At 44.9% G+C, this 22,564-nt stretch overlaps 1 protein-coding gene and 1 long non-coding RNA gene across 30 annotated transcripts in view; one reads left to right on the forward strand and one right to left on the reverse strand.

The window, feature by feature from the left end:
- Positions 1 to 21,397, forward strand: part of LOC140702729 (uncharacterized) — a 91,987-nt gene extending 70,590 nt beyond the window's left edge. Inside the window, exons 6-7 of the long non-coding RNA XR_013539222.1 lie at positions 1,748 to 1,854; positions 3,530 to 21,397. This is a non-coding gene — a long non-coding RNA (uncharacterized LOC140702729). The remainder of the gene's footprint in view (positions 1 to 1,747; positions 1,855 to 3,529) is intronic.
- FBRSL1 (fibrosin like 1) overlaps positions 1 to 22,564 on the reverse strand; it is a 724,755-nt gene that overhangs the window by 35,662 nt on the left and 666,529 nt on the right. For 27 of the 29 annotated variants that reach the window (XM_072983658.2, XM_072983645.2, XM_072983655.2 and 24 more), the window contains 2 exons: positions 3,330 to 3,714; positions 2,134 to 2,387 (listed from right to left, as the gene is read on the reverse strand). In XM_072983658.2, the coding sequence (XP_072839759.1) occupies positions 2,134 to 2,387; positions 3,330 to 3,714 (639 nt within the window). The remainder of the gene's footprint in view (positions 1 to 2,133; positions 2,388 to 3,329; positions 3,715 to 22,564) is intronic. The other 2 variants (XM_072983642.2, XM_078381700.1) reach the window with 1 other exon arrangement.

The following is a 22,564-nucleotide window of genomic DNA, read 5'->3' on the forward strand; positions in this document are numbered from 1 at the left end:
ATCCCCATCTCTGCAGGGTACCCATCAGTTCACAAGTTCATGGGCCGCAGCTGGTGGCTTTTACTGCGCCGTTCCAAATTTAGATAGACGCGCAGATCTTCAGTGCAGACTATGAGTTCCAAGCTGACTTCCAGCTACAGTTGAACATGTTCATGATTTTTGTCCTAGTTTCCACTGCTCTACAGGGGAGCCTCCCACATTTCTAAGCCTCTTTTTACGATCAGCATGGGAAGAAACTGTGGTTAAGAGTAGGGCATGCGCTATACAATCCAATTATATTTTGGATTCTCTTTCTGGTGCCTTCCTGTAGGCCAATTCTTCGATGAAACAAGAGCTGGGGAATTTCGTGTAAGGGCCCCCCTCTAGCCAGTTTATTCCCTTTTTCCTTTTTCACACCTTTTAGGTTCAGAGCACTCCGAAAAAGAGATTTGAAGGCGGTATCTGTGAGAGGGAGGGGAAGCATCGCTGCTTTCAACCTTGAGACATCCCCACCTCAACTTGTCAGCCAGCTTTTGTCAGAACCGCAAGAGGAGGGGGTTGAGGGTAAATGTGTGTCCGTTTTAATCCCCACTGGGTTAGTTACAGAGTCAAATGCCAGATCAAAAGGGGGCCCCCGGTGGGCGACAGCACCACAGAAGCCGCCAGCTGCCAACGCAACAGCTGTAGGCTAATGGGAAAGCTATAAAAGGGGTGTTTAACAAACTGGAACAGACACACATTTTTAAGGATATGTAGAGAATTCCTCACAGGCGGCGGGAAAAAAAGATTTGTCTTCCCCAGAAAGCTAAGTGGCCTGACATTCAAGAGGGGAAGACAGCTTAAATGATGACCCAGAACCAGAATCGCTGACTACTGTCGAGATTCTTAGAGCAGGGAAATATTCCACGTCCAGCTGTGCTGCCTCTTTGGGTTTCACCCAGATGCAGATCCTTTCACTTCCTCCTCAGTGGCAGGACTGTCTCCTAGGGTGAAGCACGTACTCTGCTGCTTTCCTCATCTAAAGGGCTTTCCAGGAACTGTTCCCCATTCAAAAATTCATCATAAAGAGCACCGAAGCTCTAAATTCCTATGACGAAGAAGCGGAGGAGGAATCTAAAAAAGCCAGCAGAGTTGGAAGGGAAAGGGGGGGGGATTTTTAGATTAAAAAGCGTGTGCAGTGAAGTTATGCGGAATGGGTAGGAGCCCTTGTGGAAGTGTATCGGCCTTCCTTGCACTGCAAGGAGCAGCCCAAGTTCGCCTGTGTTGTGGTGCCACCATGCTCAACTCCTCTCAGGGTAATGCAAACGCGGTGATGTAACAATATGGGATCGGTGATACGACATCATATGGGGCAGAAGAATCCAGAGAGATCACATTCGGCAATAAGACGCGAGATGAAAGACAAAGATCTTCCTCGCTTGCTGACGGTCTGTCTTAGCAGGCCCGACTTTTCAACCTTCTCTGCTAATTATCTTGGGTTCAGGAAGGGAATATAACTCGTGTGTGCACACAGGACGTCTCAGGTTCCATCCCTGGCATCTCCTGCCAAAGGGATTAGGTAGCAGGTGACGGGAACAATCTCTCTCTACTTACGGCCCTCGAGGACAGGAGCCAGCTCGAAAATGATCCTCAGCTAGATGGACAATTAATCTGATGAGTTATTGCAGCTTCTTTGTTTCTATGAAGGGAGTTTCCTTCCTCCTTTCATTCTTTCTCCATATTTTTAGCTAGTTACAATAACATTCTCTCTCTCTCTTGTCTCTCACAGTCCTACAACGTTAACAGATGGAAAGTTCATTCCATTCACTTCCTTCAGACCCTCTGTAATGTAAGGACCACTTGACAATGCAGCAACTTCAGCTTGTCTCTAGAGGGGTACGCTGACCAGTTCACAAGTGGGGGCACTGGCACACAGAACTGCTCTCATCGCCTTCGAGGCCCCGTTTCAGCACGCCTTCCTTAGTTCCAACAACGTTCCCGTTGTTTTTGAAAGGCCAACTGGAGTGAAGGAGTGCCCTTGTGGTTTTCACTTCTCCTTGCCTACATATTCAGCCTGACCATTTTGCATCAAAATACTAATAACAATAAATTTTTTTTTTAAAAAGACGTGCATTTTTAGCACGAAACCCACCGCAAGAATGGGCAGCACCTTACCTGCAGGGTGACCTGGGATCACAAGGCTGTTGGTGGGCAACGCTGGAGGAGGTGGGAGCGTAGGAGGGGTGGCAAACATGGCCGGATGGTGCTGGTGTTGGGACTGCGATCGGAGAGGGAAATGCGAGGCAGCGAGGTTCGAGATGGAGAGGGGTAAAGCAGGGCCAGAAGAATGGTGGGGAGGGATCTGGGGTGAGAGGGGGAGGTGTTTGGGGAGGCTGATGCTTGTCGCGCTGCTGGCGCTGCTGCTTCTGCTGTGAAAACAAAAACAAAGGAAAAGGGAAGGGGGGAAAGAGAGAAAGGGAATGAAAGAAACGGTCGTTAGAAAAGAAGCAGACAACTCACGTTCAGCAAAATACTGGCATCTGTGAAAGTGTCTCAGCAAGAGGATCTACTGTTGGGATCTATGAGAAATGTGCTGTGTGGATTCCACGCAGACTTACCAATCTGAACTGGAAAAGAATCCTCTAGATCAGTGGTTCCCAACCTTGGGTCCCCAGACATTCTTGGACTACAACTCCCAAATCCTGGCCAGCACAGCAAATGGCGAAGACTTCTGGGAGTTCCAGTCCAAGACCATCTGGGGACTCAAGGTTGGGAACCCCTGCTCGGTGTTGCATGCTTTCCTCTTTCAAGTGGGCTTCTTCCACATCAAGATGTCAGAAACCCACCCCGTCCTCACAGAATTTCTTTCCACAGTCTTTGGTTGTAACAGTTTTAAAGTACCCTACGATCTAAGGATACTGCAAACTCCGTTCTCCAATCCTCATTCTGAAACAGATAGCTAAAACACTGAAGAAAATGGAAACTATCCCTCATTACGACACCACAGAGGGCTTCCCCCGAGCCCAAAACACACATGCTGGAAACGGCATGAAGAGATCTTTGTAGGCTGCCAATTATCAATTATCCCCCTCTCTTTTGCTAAGGCTAAGGTAATGGGGGGTGGGATGTTTCGAAAGAGGGAAAGCCGTCAAAGGAAAGGACAGTCCTGTAGAAATCATGTGTGTGCTTGGAACCCTCCTGGAGGTCCTTCAAGCAAACAAGAAGGGGGCTCAGAACATTCAGATGGTTTTCAAGATGAGCTGGGTGAGAAGAAAAGTGATTAGAATAAGACTGGGTTTGCAGGATTCAACCAGCCGCCGCCACCGGCGCATTACAGAGAGTAGAGCCTCGAAGGCACCCAGCCTGCCCACCTGATCGTATTGAGTCCGTTGTGGGCCACCTGGTGATGCACCTGGTAACCGAGCGGCAAGGGCAGGTGACTCGGAGGCTGCGTCCGAAGCTCAGGGAGCAGCTGGGGCTGCGACTGGGGCCGAGGCTGGGGCTGCGACTGGGGCCGAGGGGTGAGCCTCGGCGGTGCTGGTGCTGAGATCAATGGCTCTTTTTTCAACAGCGGGCTCGCCCGAGCGCTTGACGTGGGCGCGGAGGAGCTGGAAGTCACGACGGTCGTGGTCGGCGGGGGGCTGTGGAGTGGCAGCACAAAGGGCACGTCAGTGTTCAGTTCCTGGCTGCGCTCCAGCCCAGACACCTTGAGGAGACCTCCTGCTTTCGCTTCGGCTTTGTCATTCGAGGCCGGACCTTGAGGGAGAAAAAGAATAAGGCAAAACTGATGTGCAAAAACATGCTGTGGATGCGCTGGATGATTTGCCCGTTCCGCCCGAAAGGGAAGTGTTCAAAGCTTAACGAGTACTGACCCAGAAGCATCACCTTGTTAGGGACAGCGAGTCCCACCCCACAGGCTTCGAGCCAGCTTGGATTCCCACCTCTTGTTTTCCTCCTCTCACAAGGGGAGTTCTCACAACATCCCCCATTACTCTCCCAAGTTAACGCCTAAAACAAGAGACGGGCTGGAGCGCCTTCTCCAAGCTGCGTGTTCGGGGGCAAGGTTCAAAATGTCACATTCCCAAGAAATTGGAAGCAGCAAATAAGAGCAATTACAGAACAAATAACAGTGAGGACTCGTACAAGAAACTGGGATGGGTTAAAATAGCAAAAGATTGAAGAAATCTACTCCTTAAGTAGTGGAATTAAATTGAGACATTTGAAAATGTAACACCAGAAATGTCCTGGATTCTGATAAAAATAAACAGCTAGTTGTAAAAATGTGGATGTTTTGTCTGTGTTTAATTTAGTCCGCCCCCCCCGATCACACATACAAACATGTCTGTACGCATCTCTCTCTGATTACAGACACAAATTTCCCAGATCACTATGTTCAATTCCTCCAGAACTCTTTTTCAGTGACCTCACAGAGAAATCAAAAGTCTACTAGGACAAACTCCCATCCCTCAGACCTGCTGATGGACTTTATTTTAGGAGAATTTTAGGGGGCAACAGGAGACAAGAACCACGATGAAACGGGTCATTTTGTAAGGGTGCGCTAGGAAAAGGTGCTTAGATGCTTCTTTTTCCCCATGACTGATGCCGATCATTTGTGTGTGTGTGAGATATATATCTGCCCACACTGTATGACAACTAATGGCTTCAAAAATATCTTCTCCGGAGGAAGGATTTTTCTGGATGTAAACATCTACTGAAAAATTTCTTGCTGATTAATGCATATATGAGTTAATGCACATAAGAGAGTTCCACATGACTGGCAGCTCCTGCCTTTAACAAGGAGATTTTTGTCCAAACACAGCATTTTTTGTGTCTATGCCAGAACAAAATCTCTGCATTCAGAACACTATTAGAAGAAGGCACAGCTAGAAATGTTCTCCCTACTTTTTATAGGCAGTATTCCATATTTTTAATGGAGGAAAACTCAGTTTATGCGAGTTCCAAGAGCAGTTCTGAAATGCTGAAGCCCAGGTAAGTGTTTCCCATCTCTGCAGGAAATACTAGACTAAATAATTTGGAGGCTAAAACTCATATCCAGTTATTTGGGCTGTTTGGACCCATATCCAGTTATGGATATGGGGCCATGACATTAATCTCCCATGGAATGACATTAACCTCCCATGCTTGGGGCCACAGAAGCGTGTCATCGGCTAGTACACAGATGGTCCTTTAAAATTACCAACAGGTTAGTCTCTTGGGAAGCTCAGAAATACCATTTATTGTTCATTTCACCTCTTTCTGACATTTGCTAAGGATGAAATACTTCACTGCCCTCACAGACATCAAGGAGATGCAACCAACAAACCTATTGCCATCGCTGCTTCTTTTTTGGCTCCCTAAAAATATATTTACAATATGTCCCTCATGTATCAAGGCAAAAAGACTTTCACAGACAAAAGGCTGGCAGCTGACATGACAGCCGATTTCACAAAACAACGTTCTCACCATCCAGTGCCGTTAGAAGATAAAATCCAATCGCTCAATGGCATTTCGTCTCTTATCTTCCGGAATTATAGCAGCAATGAATGACTGTGTCAAGTTTTCCTATGTGCTTTCAGAAACAAGAGTTTTAGGTCCACCCTCCGATATCTGATTGCACAAAGTCTACATCCTTGACCCCCTGATCCCGATATAAACAAGCATGAGATTCAGCAACCCAAACTGGAACATTCCAATGACAGAAATGTGTTTATTTTTCACCAAATCCTAGGGTAGTTAATTTTCATGCCTCCTGATAACAGGCTGAGCCAATTTGCCTAAGACTCAGCAGTCACCTCCAATATTTCAACCTTAATTAAAGCTGAACTCAGCTCAGCTCTTTCCTTCTCAGGGCATCTGACATTTACAATGATTTGTGTCTTAGACAAGCTGCACTGAAGGCTAGATCAGATGGGCCATTTTTCTCCTTGCCGGCCAGGGGGTGGGGGAAAAAATTGCTTAACCCACTGTCTGACAAACCTATTTTGTTTGTTTTGTAATAAACAAGATTTCTGACATTCAAGAATACTTAAGATCAAAGATGATTTCCTTCAAGAGAGAGAGAGAGAGAGAGAGAAATGTACTGGATGGGCAATGGAAGGACAATGTCCCTTAACAAAGAATATAATATTATCTTATTATAGAAACACTTATGTACTGCAGCCCTCAAGGTATCCATCACATCCTCTTATGTGAACCTGCATCTTTTTATCGCAACATCGGAACACTTCAAAACTGTTAATGCGTTTGTCCTTGTGACACTCCTGCCAGGCAGAGAAGGCTATAATTCTCATTTCAGAAATGGAGAATAATGGCATTGGAGGCCACCTCACCCACCCGCAAGAGTAGGACATATGTCCTGGGTGCTAGCCTTGAAACGGGTGCCCAACTATCATAATTTATAGGAAATGTTTCCTGCTATTTCCTAGCAGCAGGAGCAGCAGAGGGAAAGGGCACAGAGCCTGGAAGAGTGATGCAAAGCCACCCAAAGCAAGGAGGCAGGAATGATCGGTTGGACTCTGGGGAAGGCCCACAAAGCAGGTTCGACCCAAGTATCCAATGAGGTGGAATAGGCTTTGCTGTCCTCTGAAGATGCCGGCTACAGAGACTGGCGAAACGTCAGGAAGAACAACCTTCAGAACACGGCCAAAGAGCCCGAAAAACCCACAACAACCAGTGGAATAGGCTTCTTCACAAAGGACAAAGGGACTTCCACACCGGAAAGGTGTGGAAGTTGAGTAGGTGTGGCTCCACAAGATCCCAAGAGGACACCCTATTTTAAAAACCAAACAAAGCTTAGACTGACCTTTTAACATAACTCATACGCCCAGTAACTCATACAAGATGTGATCACTGGGGGAACAGTTCACATCCGACCACTCCACAAGTAGTCCAAATTGTGATCTATTTCCCTGTGTGATCACGCTCTCACACCAGAAAAATAAGAAACCAAGAGCAGAGATAAAAACATGTTCAAGCATAATAGCGATAATGCACGAAAACAGTTCGCGGCCAGAGCTTTCAGGCTTGCTCAGAGAGTGCTTGCATTCTCTGGCCGTTGTGCGCCAAACGAGCCATTCTCCCTGTCACTTTCAAAAAGGCTTGTGCCTTCGTATGAGGATCTGTCCCTCGTACAAACGCCTCAAAAGCCCCACAGTATGTGCAGTGGAGAATTGGGCACATGGTAAAAGGCAATAGGCCATGGTGTTTAAATACATTTTAGCAGCTGCCCAAACCAAGATTAAATCAGATCTGGTCCTGTAAGATTTCTGGATGGCTGACTTCAGGGAGGTGATACATAAGCCAATCCGAGCTCCTCAAAGTGATACAACAATAGGAAAAATAAGCGTACTGTAAATGCTTTCTACTAGAAGCCCCACTGAGCTTGTTGGTGCCTTAACAGATGGAGAAAAGCGAGGTGTCAATATATGGTTTGACCCCATAAGGTGGGTCAAGAAAAAAATAAGTGCTTACTCTAGCAATGGCCGGTAAACACAAGAACAAGGAGCAGCTCTCCGCTGAGTCCATCTCGCTCGTTGTAAAGAGGATCCTGCTTTTTTGCAAACTGCCCTACAGGCAAGAATGTCTCGGGCAACACTGAACAAAACCCATTAACTGAACTTAAAGGTGCACCAACTGGATCTGGCCATCTCTTGCATGGACATCTGAGAACTCTGAAGTAAGATCCCACACAATCAGGAGGGAGGGATGCTGGCCAGCCTGTAAGGCTGACTTCTCAGCAGAAAGCCAGTTCTTCAAGGGCTCAGCCAATTCCCAATGGAAACTGTGGAGTGCAACTGATGAGAACTCAACCAGGGTATTTTAAGCTGGTTCTAAACTTTAAAAAAAAACAAGGCCAGCTTTTCCTCTGGCAGTTCCTCCTGCCAACCTAGCAGACAAATATCAACATGTGGGGGCATACAGGCTAGGTAGGAAAATGCACATTAACTCATTAAATCAACAAGATTTTGAAATCCCAGGGCGAAAAGGCTCCGAGAGAAATTAAATCTGTTTTATTGGAGAAATTTGCCTCCGAGCTCATTAGATGTTGCTCAAGTGAAGGAGATTAAAATCTGCAAGGAGCCGTTTTCGAGAAGCTCAGTAAGCAGCTTGAGGATCCCAAACAGCAACTTTTAGGGCAGGATCCGTCCTAGGCATGCCCTTCTGCCTCTCTGCTCTCCTGGAGATGCTTCAGTTCTCACTGTGTATACAGAAAGAATAGGAACCGGATCTCATGTATCTTTTTCCTCTTGTTTGTTAAAGGGACAAAAAGGGGCTCCTTCCTCACTTATGGTATATTTTCTCTTTAAGCACTACCACCACCACCACCATTTCAAGTCAACTGTGACTTGTGGAGACCCTTTTTCAGGGTTCTCCAGATAGAGAATACTCAGAAGTGGTTTCCCATTTCCTTCTTCTAGGAGAAATCCTGGGACTGTGCAGCTTGCCCAAGGCTACCCAGGCTGGCTCTACTCACAGGAGGCACAGTGGGGAATCGAACTCTCAATATCTGGCTCTCAACCTAATTCATTCAGCTCTACACCAAACCACTATTACTCTTTAGGGCATGTAAATAAATATATTCACACAAACAAAATCTGTTTGGAGAAGTCAAAACAGGCAGGAGGTCTTGACAGATGGTCTTTTCTTTTAACATCAGTGAAAAACCCTAGCCTTCATTAGAAAATGGGCATAGCTCAGTGGTAGGACAGTTTGTGTGGAATTTTTTTTTGAAGCCAATAAAAAAAAGGCTTTTAAAAAGTGCCCAACTTTCAGCTTTCCTCATCTGGCAGGATGTTAGACACTTGTCTGATGAAAAGATCTGAAGTTCTGGAAGGCTGATCAACGTTTTGTGCCTTTTTAGTTGATCTACTGAAAGTATCACCACAGTACAGATGTTGGGCTTTTTTCTTAGGGACAATCTGACAACCTCCACGCCTTGGCATCTGGACATGACTCCTGCACACATACTTAAGATTGCCAGGTCAGCATCCCTGAATACTTCTTACAGATCCATAGACTTGAGTTGAGGAGGGGGGGAAAGGGAACTCAGACTGTTCAGAAGCCAATGAGCATCATGTAATGGGAAACTATTAACATGCACAGTTTGGCTTCTGTTCTACCTAGTGTTCAGAGTGATGTAGCTACAGGAATGGAACGTTAATTAATGTCTCGCCCTTTCCAAGAATCAATTAACTTGGTTTGTACGTTTCGGGTTAAGACTGATATATATCACACTATAGTGCCCCCATCCTTTTTGCTAACTTACTAATTTTTTTAGACATTCAAATTACACTTCTCCCTTTCCTTAACACAACACTCATTTGATAATAACTGTTGATAGTATTATTATTGAGTAGCTGAAGAGAAGGCAGTCTCTACTGTCCCTGTTAAGAAATATTCCTCCCCAAAATATATATCCAAATATACTGTGACCTTGACATAAGTATATATTGAGATTTATAGACTGTGCTGTATTATAAAGAAACTCTAGAATAAATTCATATGTCAACTCAGCTAAGTGTGCTCCAACAGACTTTTGGTCAGTCCCATCCTGGTGGGACCCCTGAATGTGTCACAGGCAACGGGAACAAGTTTGGAAGTAACTCTGCGCTCTGTCAAGACCAAAGATGCAAGCAGAGCAGGTGATGGTGTTGAAGTGAGGAGGACAGAGTTTGTCCCCTTTGCCTTCAAAAGAGCCAAATCAGATGCTATTAGGGAACCTCACAGTAGGGATGTCAATGACGGTTGTGGCTCTTGATGTTTCGTGCTTCTGCAGGGGGGCAAAGAGTCATTAACACTTCCACCTCTCGGCAATCAGCTCTCAAAACAGCAGGTAACACCATCCGATTCAACCCTCCCCAATTTTTCTCTTGAAACTATCATCCTCACCATCATCTAAAGACTTATATAAAGTCTTGGCTCTTCCAAATCAATAAAACGGATATTCCATCGCATTCAGGATGCATTTAATGACTCTCTGTATGTAGTTTTTTCCTCCCTCTTTGGTGACAAGATGAAAAAAGTTTAGAAATATTCCTGGTGAGCTTGCACTGGCACATTTGTGTGTGTGGACTTGAACATTACATCGGGAAAATAAGCCGCGCATCAAGGAAAATCCAACAACTTGTACTTTGAAAACCAAACACACGGAACTAAACCCGAGGCAAGGGAACTCTTCCGGGCATTGCTGAACCTTAACTTTGCCTGCCCTTAGTGAATATATATTTTTTTCTTCCTTGTCCTCTTTCAGCAGGAAACTGCTTCTCCAACCCGACTAGATCCAGCCTCTATCACTTCAGTTCATTTGCACCGAGCTGTCTGTCAAGTCAAATTGTCTTGCAACAATCTAAAACACCCTCAGAACAGCTGCCACTGTCAATTATTTTCTCCGACAGCCTTGACTATCAGGAAAAGAACTGGAGCGAGCACTTGCCAGTTTTAATAAACTGTGTTGCCCAAGTCATTTAACCTGCTGGATTGCTGCTCGCCGCAGCCGTAACAAGCCTTCAAGCCTCTTGAAGAAAGGAACCGTAGCAAAGAGCAGGCAGCGTGGACCTTGCACGGCGCTTCCTTTGTCTGCCTCTCTGGAAGCACTCAAGGTTTCAAGCAATGTCCTTTCCAAGGCCTTTGGACAGGGTTTTACAAGACAGAAACAACAGAGCTCTGTTACATCTGCAACCTTACCCTTTCCTCAAGTTGGTCAGGAAAGTGTGTAGTAGACTGTTCATGGTGGGATGAGAGTGTGTGATTAAACCGAGGCCACCCAGGCGTCTTCGCTTGCTTGCTTTGCTGAACTTAGCCCAAGTCAAATTTGAGTTTTCCAACAATTGAGCCAGCTATCCTGTACTGATTTTCAACACATTAAAATCACGGAAGGGAATTAGGAACCTAACCCAGCATGGTTCAAAATCCTATAGGGTTGAGAATTGCCAATTTCACTTAAAACAGTTACACAGGAACATTTGACTCAAAGCTCACTGTAAAGACACAACTGCTTTTAAGTTATGGCTACAACCGTCAATTGACTAATTGCTTAACTGATTAAAACCTGACTACTAAGCAGGCAGCATATTTTAAAATGCTATTTATTTATAGTGCAAGTATGGATAAACTCTGCAGTTGGCAGGGACCTCATCAAAAACGATGTCCACTGTAACTAACACGAATTGTCACAAAACAAAACCAAAAAAATCTCCATCAAAACTGTTGTTGAAAAATTGTTTTTACCACATGCAGAAATTCTAGGGTTTCTGCATGTGGCAGACATGGATTCATTACTTTACAACTCATTCAATTAACCTGAGGGCTGTCTTAGCCTCCCTTATGGGCCATATTTCCAAACAAAACGATATAACAATTCTAAAACCACTTGCTCAAAAATGCTACTGGTTCCTGGCTCCCATGAAACTCTTTTTGCTTCGCTGCATAATGCATGAAAAGCTTGGTATTTTCAATCCGACTCATCCTCGCTAACAGACCTCAGCTAATAGCTCAGCAAAGTGCCTTGAACACCCCTCGAATTATGGTTCACCGCAATCTAATCTCATTTCCTTATGAGATTACCTCCGAAACAACTAACAATTAAATACAGGCGAAAGCTAAATGGCTGGCAACACTATTATCGGGTTGCTATGGGGGGGGGGGGGAAGTCTCCCTGGGAAATAGTTATGTGAAGTCAGAGTGTTGAAGGCAGATTGTTCTTTATTCCAAAGAAGCTCAATCGGATCGGGAAAGCATTCAGCACAAAGAGTAAGAGTTTCTTTTCAGGAAAAGACCCCGACAGCATTAAGGCTGAACAGACTGGATGGTGATTTGTTGCTTTTGTGGTTCTTTTAAGGCATCATTTGATTTCTGAAGGCTGCCACACAATATCTAGGAGTCCTCGCCGTAAGCATGCGTGACAATGCCGCCAAAGCTGCCGCATTAAAAAAGAAAAAAGAAGAAGAAAAGAGATGAATAGAAATGTGCCTCGGCCCGAAGGATTGGGGCTAAGGAATAAAGAGCAAGGATTGCCGCTCAAATCTGTTAAAAAAACGACGCACACACACACACACTCAACACCGTTAAGTCACGCTACATTTGCATAGCCAGGCGGCTTTTGGCAGCTGTCCAAGGCCAAGCCGGAACAGGATTTCCAACACAAGCACCTACTGTGGATGCTGGTTCTGTAATGAGATTGGAAAGTTTCATGCAGGCTTTTAATCTTGGGTTCTAACGCTGGATCAAACACAGCAGGGTTAAATCCCTTCAGCACCGCTCTTAAGCAGATGCCAACTGGCTCCCCACTAATGACGCAAGAGGCCATCTACAGCTCTGACACACACACTCGCTCACACACAAAAAGGTACAGCAGCTTTTTTGTATATTTACCAAGGATGGCCTGATGCAGCATGGATAGGACATTCTTTGGAGGACGTTGAGGTCTAGACAGCTTTTAAGAGAACTAAAACAAGCACACAAACCAAGAAAGGCACCCACCGGCTTCAATCAAACTTCATCAGGTATTCAGGCCAAAACCTCGACCTCCTGAAAACACCAGGCCCTTCTATTTATCAAGCGATTGTGTGGGTCTAATTAGTCAAGTTAAGCGCAAATAACAAACTGTCAGCTGCCACATTGCGGGAAGAAAATGTGCTACTTTTTTGCCGTTTGAAATCCATATTGATTTGCAGCCGGCTGTTGTGAGTTATTAATCACTCCAATTAAATCCCAAACACAACTCTTTGCACCGAAATTGAACCCACACCGATTGATCAATACGTAGAGCAAACCTCTGAGAGCAATTACAGCTCAACCTAACAGGACAGATCAAGCTTTGGGAAAGCTAAAGGCAACCATTCTTCAGCCAAAACTCCGGCCACTTCTACAGATGCCGTGAACAAACCAAGACCATCTGTCCTTTCTAGAAGAGAGCGATGCAGATTTACACACCCGCAGAGGGGAGGAATATATCCATAACTAAACAGAGATGTGTGCATGAGGGGGCAATTCTCTCTCTGAAATGAACCACAGCATGGCCTTCGTTCTCAATCTTGAATGTTTTCTGCTGGCAGTGCCTCAGAAACGATACCTCACCCATGAAAACAACCCAACCTCTGGATGGGGAAAGAAAGGGTCGAGGTTTGAGGGATACACTGTTTTTAAAAAAAGGCTTCAGGGGAGTCAATCACCTCCTAAGCAGGCAAACCTTTTTCCTTTAAAAAAACTGTGGGGTGCAAGAGAGACAATGTATATAGTCTAGAGCAGTGGTTGCCAACCTTGGGCCTCCAGATGTTCTTGGACTGCAACTCCCAGAAGCCTTCACCACCACCTCTGCTGGCCAGGATTTCTGGGAGTTGAAGTCCAAGAACATCTGGAGGCCCAAGGTTGGGGACCACTGGTCTAGAGCACTGGTTCTTAATCTTTGTTACTCAGATGTTTTTGGACTGCAACTCCCAGAAGCCTTCACCATCAGATGTGCTGGCTGGGGTTTCTGGGAGTTGCAGTTCAAAAACACCTGAGTAACAAAGGTTAAGAACCACTGGTCTAGAGCAGTGGTCCTTAACCTTGGGTAACCCAGGTGTTCTTGGACTGCAATTCCCAGGAGCCTTCACCACTGTGCTGCCTGGGGTTTCTGGGAATTGTAGTTCAAGAACAGATGGATTACCCAAGATTGGGGACCACTGGTCTAGAGTGTTAGACAGGGACTTGGGAGACTTTGGTTCGAATCCACGGAAACCTAATGGGAGAGAGGCAATGGTAAACTACGCCTTGCATATTGCATGTAACTTGGAAATCTGACTTGGGTTGCAGAACACAGAAGTGACTTCACGGCATGTAACAGTAACAACAAAGGTCGGACAAAGCACTTGTCCATGGCAGTATTCCACCCCACCCCCCCATAGGCATCCTTCAGTCTCGAAAGACTATGGTAACATGCTCTGTATGGATGACTTGGAACAGCGTCTAGTGTGGCTGAGGAGGCCAATTCAAGAGTTACCATCCTTTCCACATTGAAGACAAATCCAATCTGTCCCCTGTCCAGCTCCCTGGTTTTGCTGCTTTTGTGACTTCCTCTTTGCCTCGGCCTGCTGGACAAGGGTCTCTTCAAATTGGGAGAGGCCGTGATGCACTGCCTGCATCCAGGCTAAACGCTCAGATGTCAGGGTTTCCCATCTGTTGAGATCCATTCCTAAGGCCTTCAGATCCCGCTTGCAGATATCCTTGTATCGCAGCTGTGGTCTCCCTCTCAGGCGATTCCACCCCCACCTCCCGATATCTGGTTGTTATGTGCCATCAAATCAGGACAAACTTATAGCTGAAAACTCTAATAGGGCTTTCAGCTGGATAGCTCAGTGGTTTAGTTATTTTTGGCTGCGGAGCCAGAGGTTGGAAGTTCGATTCCCCACGAGGCCTCCTAGAAAGGGGCTGGAATCAATCTATAGGATCCCTTCCAACTGTGCAGTTCTAAGTGGTTTAGGCATCTGGTCGGGAGTTCGATTCCTCACTGTGCCTCCTGTGAGTACAACCAGCCTATGTGGCCCTGAGCAAGCTGCACAGTCTCAGGATGCCCCCAGAAAAAGGAAAGGATAAACCCCTTCTGAGTATATTCGCGAAGGCTTTCACGGCCGGGATCTAATAGTTGTTGTGGGTTTTTCGGGCTCTTTGGTCGTGTTCTGAAGGTTGTTCTTCCTAACATTTCGCCAGTTTCTGTGGCTGGCATTTTCAGAGGACAGCACTCTGCACAGAGTGCTGTCCTTTGAAGATGCCGACCACAGAGATTGGTGAAATGTTAGGAAGAACAACCTTCAGAACACGGCCAAAGAGCCCGAAAAGTCCATAACAACCAAAATTGGAGTCGTTTGGATGTAAATCGAGGCAACTTAAATCAATGAGAACAATTCGGTAAGTATTTATATCGCTTCTCAAGAACAGTGTGTTTTAATATTTAATCATAAACCTGCTTTAGCACTACTTAAAAGCTGATTTTAAGGGGACGTGGTGGCGCAGGGGATGTGGTGGCACTGCAGGTTAAACTGCAGAAGCCTCTGTGCTGTAAGGTCTGTAGATGTTCAGCTGCAAGATTGAATCCATGCGACGGAGTGAGCACCCATCGCTTGTCCCAGCTCCCGCCAACCTAGCGGTTCGAAAGCATGCAAATGCAAGTAGATAAATAGGGACCACCTCAGTGGGAAGGTAACGGTGTTCCGTGTCTAAGTCGCCCTGGCCATGTGACCACGGAAGATTGTCTTCGGACAAAATGCTGGCTCTATGGCTTGGAAACGGGGATGAGCACCGCCCCCTAGAGTCGAACACGACTGGACAAGAATTGTCAAGGGGAACCTTAAAAGCTGATTAGAAAAAATAAATCAATTTTAATTCAGTTCTTTACTGTGAGCCGCCTTAGGTCCTCGTATTGGGAGAAAGACGGCCTATACCTAAATAAAACAAATGTATAAGTGAAGAAGGGCAGTGGCTGGGAATGAACTTAAAAGGCAAATATACCAGAAAATGGACGGTTGGAAGATCAATGGTATTCTTCGTGCTACGAGGCTTCTATCTGGAAGCATCCCAGGTAAAATAGAGAGAAGTTGAGGCAACTTCCACATCTGGGGAAAAAATAATGTATCAACTGGTACTAGTTGAGAGAGTTCATGAAAGAGAGGGGGAAATAAACACTTCAAAATTAATAGGTATCTGTCAAGGCTGAGGTGATTTCTCACATGTGGGAATGGAAAGCCGTCCTGACTCAGCTCTCAAGGTCAGACAGGACACAGAACTGCTCCCGTATCACAATTTCCTATTCCAGCAAAGCTCTGATAAGACCAAGCAGTTGATGTTAACACCTGGTTTAATTTCGAGAGGTTAAATGCCAAATCCTTTTCTTATTGCTACGCCGAGCAGCTCTGCCAGGCGGCCTTAATGCAGAGTGTGAAGACTCCTCACCCAATTCCCTCCCCTGCTTCCCATGATCACCCGTGGGACTTTAGATGTCAACGGAGTTCAGAGCACCGGGGTGTCAAGACCGGAAAACTTTTTCATCTGCACTTTTTCTGGCAACGGAAGGAGGAAACGTACAGACTTTTCAGAAGTATTTAAGGCTTTGAATATATCCAGATCTCTACCCAGTCTCTGACTTCCGAAACTGTGCTTTATTTGGGGGGGGGGGGGGGTTGAGTACTGGTTAGATCTCTCCTAGTAATTTTTCCCCCATAATTAATGCCTCGTCAGGCAAGGGCGTCTCTCTTTTCAGATCAGAAAGTTAGAAGTGTTATTTCCAGATTTATCTCCTTTAACATTGATACCATCGGCCAGCTCTGACTTACGGATATTTGTTAGGTGGTTTGTTTTTTGTTTTTAAAAGCAGAAACTTAAAACAACTGTAAAACCAGCCTCACAGGAAGGCGGATTTTTCACAATGAATGGCACAAGCAACTTTTACCGCTAACACGCTGGATTAGGCTTTCATGGCATTAACTGCCGGGAGAAGACGAGCACAGTAACGCGGCAAGCTGATTTACATCTGATTTCCATTCGACTACTCACGGCCTGTTCTGAATGGCATTAGCCTTCCAGGATCTCTCGCATTCTCTGCAAAATGGACATTTCACGGATGGAAACTAGGAGCATGAAAAGTGGGTGCTCTACCACTTAGCTATGTTCCTTCTTTCCAAGTTGTGCTTAGCATGATTTCCCCAGCGGTGCCACTAGTTCAGTTTCTCCAGTTCATGAAACCTGCCTCTTTATGCCCCATCAGGAATATAGGCATCTGTGACAGCCAATTTTGGGCAGAGATTTCATAGACTTTCCTTTGCTCACATCAGAAGTGTTTAATCAAAGGAGACCTGGAAACAGGTTGTAGAGAAAATGTGTAAATTCTTTCTTGTGGGTCTTGAGTAGACCAGAAGACCAAGCCACACTCTTGCTTAGCTCCTCTCAAGGCCAATCTGGATGGTCTTTGAACTGGAAAATGGCGGCTACGTATCAGCTTCTCCCTTAGCTGATCACCGTGTGTGGAGTGATTTCTACAAGAAAGGGAGATCAGCTCTTTTCTTCCCCCTCCGATCAGAGTCAATTTCATTAGCTTCTGCACAAAGTACAAACAATCTTGCAATCCAAGATAGTCTGGGGCCCCACGGTTGCAACCCACTGTTGTAAACCTCAGATTTAACTATCTGACAAATGCACTGGGTGGACTTAATTCTCACACTTGCGTAAGGGGAATCACGTAAGTCTTAGCAGCAAATTGCCACACTGATGTAGGCCCGAGGGCATGCATGATCCTGAGAGCTGCATACATGGAGGAATGCAACTGGCATCTTGTTAATAAGCACCAATATACTGCCAAGATTTGCATGATTTTTTCTTACGGAAGCATAAACTGGCAGTAGGATCCTGGAGACTGTTAGCTGTCACCCCAAAAGTACCCTTGTGTAGATAAAAAGAAGGAACACAATCAATGGTTTTCAACTCAAGGCGGATGCCAGATGATAGGTAAGCAACAATGTTCTCAAGACGCTTTTCCCATTGGGAGGAACTGAATGCACAGACACGTGCCCCACTGTCCTTTCATCTGTGTATAGGGTGTATGTCAAAAAGAAAACATAGATGTACATTTCACAACTACTAGAACTCTTGGTCATGATAGGAGTCCCAGCAACCCGCATTTCATCCAGAAAAAGCAAATTGTGCTGCTTGTATACCGCTCCATAGCACTTAAAAGTACTCTCTGGGTGGTTTACAACATAGCTATGAAGGGTGCACATGCCGCCGCCCCCCAGCTGGAGTACTTGATTTACTGACCTCAGAGAGATGGAAGACTGAGTCAACCTTGAACTGGCTACCTGAATCTGTTGGGGTTGAACTCAATTTGTGAACAATGTCTTCGCTGCAATACGGCGGTTTCACCAGTGTGCCATGAAGCTCATTATGACATTTGCAGATAGAGGGTTTTTTGGACTGGAACTTGTGGTTGGGACCTATAGGCAGCTGGAGCTCCCCCCTGCATGCACCAGGGCACAACCGATACACAAAAGGAATCAAGTATTGTTTTATAATATGACATTTCCTGCACAAACATGTCTCCTATTCAGGAATGCTGGAACACGAGAACTACCCCACGATGCACAACCCCACGATGCACAAACGCCACCCTCCTGCTTCGCTTCTGCTCATCTTCACAGGTGATGGTCACATTGCTGATTGGTTCATCCTTCCAAACAAACCCTGTGCTCTATCTATCATCCTTCATTAAGGAAAGCTATTGGCAGCCAATTAAGTGACGATGGACCTAAGCCATGAAGCTAATCAAGATGCGTTCAAGCCACAGGCAGCTGGCTCTCGGCAATGAGGAGTGTCACATTGATTTTTCTTTCCCTTTGTGGGTCTTCATTTGGTTCTGTCAAGACAGATTTGGAAGGAACTGGAGTTCGCAGGGTCAGACCATAGAGAACTGACAGCAAAATCTGACCAGAAGGATGTAATGGAATAAAGAACTTGGCCTGCCACCCTACATTTTTCGGGAGAAAGAAATAAAAGTGGAGAAAAGGCCAGACCTAGATGTTGCTGTTGTTGTTAGCGGCAGCTCGTGCTTGCAATATTTCAGAAATCTCTGCACTGCATGATTTGAGACAAGAACCCATGAAGTCTCTATGAAGCAGCCTCCTCTCTTCGTAACCATAACTATAGTATATAGTTACAGCACTTTTAACCACCACGGCATCATCTGACAGAATTCTAAGGTTCATAGTTTGGCGAGTATTCTGATTTTCTCTCTCTCTCTTTTTGACTGTAGTTCATGGGATTTTCCCCAAAGCTCTTTAGCCCAGGATTCTAAATACCTCACCGAACAACAAATTCCAAGGTTTCATAAAATAGCACTTATCCTGGTATGAAACTGCTATAACTGTTACTAATAGTAACCCTGTATGTTACTAAGAAGAGAACTCTACTGACATGCACCTATAGTAGTAGTAGGCATCCTTCAGTCTCAAGACACTATGGTAACGTGCTCTGAATAGAGGACTTGGAACAGCATCTAGTGTGGCTGAGAAGGCCAGTTCGAGAGGGACCATCCCTTCCACACTGAGGACAAATCAATTCTGTCCCCTGTCCAGCTCCCTGATTTTGCTGGTTTCGGGACTGACTCTTGGACTCGGCCTGCTGGACAAGGGTCTCTTCAAATTGGGAGAGGCCATGATGCACCGCCTGTCTCCAGGCTGAACGCTCAGATTTCAAGGTTTCCCATCTCTCGAGGTCCATTCCTAACGCCTTCAGATTCCGCTTGCAGATCTCCTTGTATTGCAGCTGTGGTCTTCCTCTGGGGCGATTTCCTTGCACTAATTCTCCATACAGGAGATCTTTTGGAATCCGACCATCAACCATCCTCACGACATGCACAAGCCAACGGAGACAGCGCTGTTTCATTAATGTATACATGCTAAAAATTCCAGCTCGTTCTAGGATGGCTCTACTCATGCACCTATAACCACATCAATAATAACTTCAACTGGCTAGTCCTGTTGAGGCAATGCCACAGATAGAAAGGCTGGGATGATACAATGAGATGAGACTGAAGGTAGGTAGGCCACCGAATTTGCTAGACAGAGAGAGAGAGAGAGAGAGAGAGAGAGAGAGAGAGAGAGAGAGAGAGAGAGAGAGAGAGAGAGAGAGAGTGTGCTGCTCTGCCAGGAAGCAATGATGGGGGAAAATAACTGGAGAAAAGCAGGATAGTTTAATGGACCTTGAATTTAAAATATTGCCATTACTGGAGCTTTCACTGATGCAGCACAGATTGTATAAATAAATAATACAGGGTCGCACCCTTTACAATCTTTCGCCACCTTAGACAAATTGAGTTTCATTGTAGGGTAGAGGTTTATTTGATTTTTTTTAAAAAAATGAATAACCACCTCTGGTCTCATTATGGATCTCAACATTTTCTTCGAGAAAATTGGAAAGGCATGTTTACTCAGCTGCGTAACATCATCTGGAGCTGAAAGCAGCCTCTGTGCAACCATACTCTGCTTCACCGTGCCTTCTCCTCAAATTCTCCAGGGATTGACAGTTAATACTTTTGGGGGCAGGGGAAGACATCTGAATTTGACTTTGATTAAATAATCTGCAGGAATGCTTTCTTCCTTTCTTTCTGCAGCACATGCTATCTAACATATTTTGTTATGTGCTGTTAAGTTGGAGCTGACTTATAATCACCCTACTAGGGGTCTGAAGGTAAGTGAGAGATTTAAGGAGCAGCTTTTCCGGTTCCATACCCCCCGTGAGTTTCCATGGCTGAGTGAGGATTCAAACCCAAGCTTCTTAGTCAGTCATGCTATCCACTACACCATACTGGGTACTTAGTTAGCTTCTGACCAAAACTTAAAATATGGACATTGATTGGTTGTATTTAAAGTAAGTTTCACCCCACCTTTCTCCTTAAAAAGGGCCCGAGGTGGCTTACATCAGTAAAAGACAATATTTAAAAGCCAAACATGGCAAGTATACAAATATTTAAAAGGATCCAATGCCACACGAAAATAATGAATAAAACCAGCATAAAACCACATTCAAAGTTACAAGGTACAGTACAACAATTTGTTTTTTAAAAGAAACCTCAGCTAGTTCGTCACTAAGGGAAAGCCTGCTTGAAAAGGAACATCTTTGTTTGTGGAAGGACAGTGAAGATCAGATCAACCTGGCCTCCTGTGGCAGGGAGTTCCACAGTCTGGGAGAAGGGAAAGAGAAGGCCCTCTACCGAGTCACCAAACATACCTGTGAAGGTGGTGGGACTGAGAGAAAGGCCTCCCTTCATGATCTTAACTTCTGATGGGAGGCTCATAAAGGGAGATGTAGTTCTTGAGACAACTTGGACCCAAGCCCTTTATACAGTTATGCCCCGCTTAACGATTACCCCACTTTACGATGAATCCGCTTTACAACAATGGTCTAAATGGGGGAATTTTGCTTAGCAATGATTGGTTCCCTGCTTCGGGAACCGATTTTCACTTTACGACGATCAAAAACAGCTGATTGTCGGGATTTCAAAATGGCTGCCAGGTGCTTAAAATGGCTCCCCGCTGTGCTTAGGGATGGATTCCTCGCTATACAGGCACCGAAAATGGCTGCCGTATGGAGGATCTTCGCTGGACGGTGAGTTTTTAGCCCATTGGAACGCATTGAACGGTTTTCAATGTGTTTCAATGGGTTTTTAAATTTTGCTTTACGATGTTTCCGCTTAACAGCGATTTCCCTGGAAAGGATTATCGTCGTTAAGTGAGGCACCACTGTATAATGTATCTGAGTTAGGCTATCTTGGTACTATGGAGCACTCCGAGAGGTGTATCCCAACCTACCAGTCTATGAGCTGCAAATCATAGCACATTGAACCCTCAACCCTCAGAAGCTTCCCCGATGCAAAATGTGATGCCCTTTCAGTGCCATTATATAAAGAACTTTATGTCTGTCCTTGGTCTTCTGTCTTGCCATCTACTTTGGATTCAGCCAGTGATCTGATAAACCCATTTATGGGTTTTATCACTAAGATTACTTTTAGTGCTCACTGAGCGGTTTAGAAATGGCTTTATTGTTTATCTGATATTGTTTGATTTTATTGTCTGTCACCCAGGGAATCTGGCAAACAGAACTGTTTTCCATATAAATAAAATACAACAGAAGCGCCTTTACAGCTAGAGATTTGGGTACTCAACGTTTCACATGCAGAACATATGCTCCATCCCTGAGCTATGAGTGGGAGGGAGAAATTAAAAACTACATGAGTATGTTTAAAACAGTTACCACCAAGGGAAGCCAAAAGAGTGAACATCAAGAACCCAGCCTTTCGGTTGTGGCCCCAAACCTCTGGAATAAACTTCCAGCAGAGGTTTGCCAGTGCCTTCCTGCTCAGTTTTTAAGAAGATCATTAAAACAGAATTGTTTAAAGCTGCTTTTTTGATGTAAGCCACCTCCAGTCCTTTTTAATGAGAAAATCAAGATAAAAATATTTTAAATAAATAAATAACATCAGCGGCAGTAACCTGTGCTGTCCAATGTTGTTTTGAATTGGTTATTTATCTAGAGATAGGTTTGGCTGGTTTTGTTGATTGACTGGTTTGATTGTTTGATTATACATCTATGTATTGCACTGTTTTGTTTTCTCTTGTTTGTATGCTTATGCTGTGGACCGCCCAGAGAGAGAGCGCTTTGCACTATGAGGTGATATAAAAACTGTAATAATAATAATAATAATAATAATAATAATAATAATAATAATAATAATAATAATAATAATAATAATAATAATAATAATAATAATAATAATAACCAGAAAAGGATGACTGAAGTGAAGAAAGGTAAACCTATAACACAGAAATTCATATACCACAAGCCTGCTTAACTTTTCCTGCCTGGCATTTGCACAACCAAATACGAAGATACTCAGGCTCAGACACAAACAGACCTCCACAAAAAAAGCGGTCTACAAAATTGTTTGAGATCTTCCGGCTGCGACACACAGATGTCGATTTGTTGCTTACACTTGTGTGCCTGTGCACGCACAGAAACACACACAGAGCCCGCAGGATCCAAAGGCTTAACACACTCAAAAGGAAAGCGGCCAGTTGTTATTCACAGA

Source organism: Pogona vitticeps, chromosome 14, assembly GCF_051106095.1.
Source record: "Pogona vitticeps strain Pit_001003342236 chromosome 14, PviZW2.1, whole genome shotgun sequence".
NCBI classification, from domain to species: Eukaryota; Metazoa; Chordata; class Lepidosauria; order Squamata; family Agamidae; genus Pogona; species Pogona vitticeps.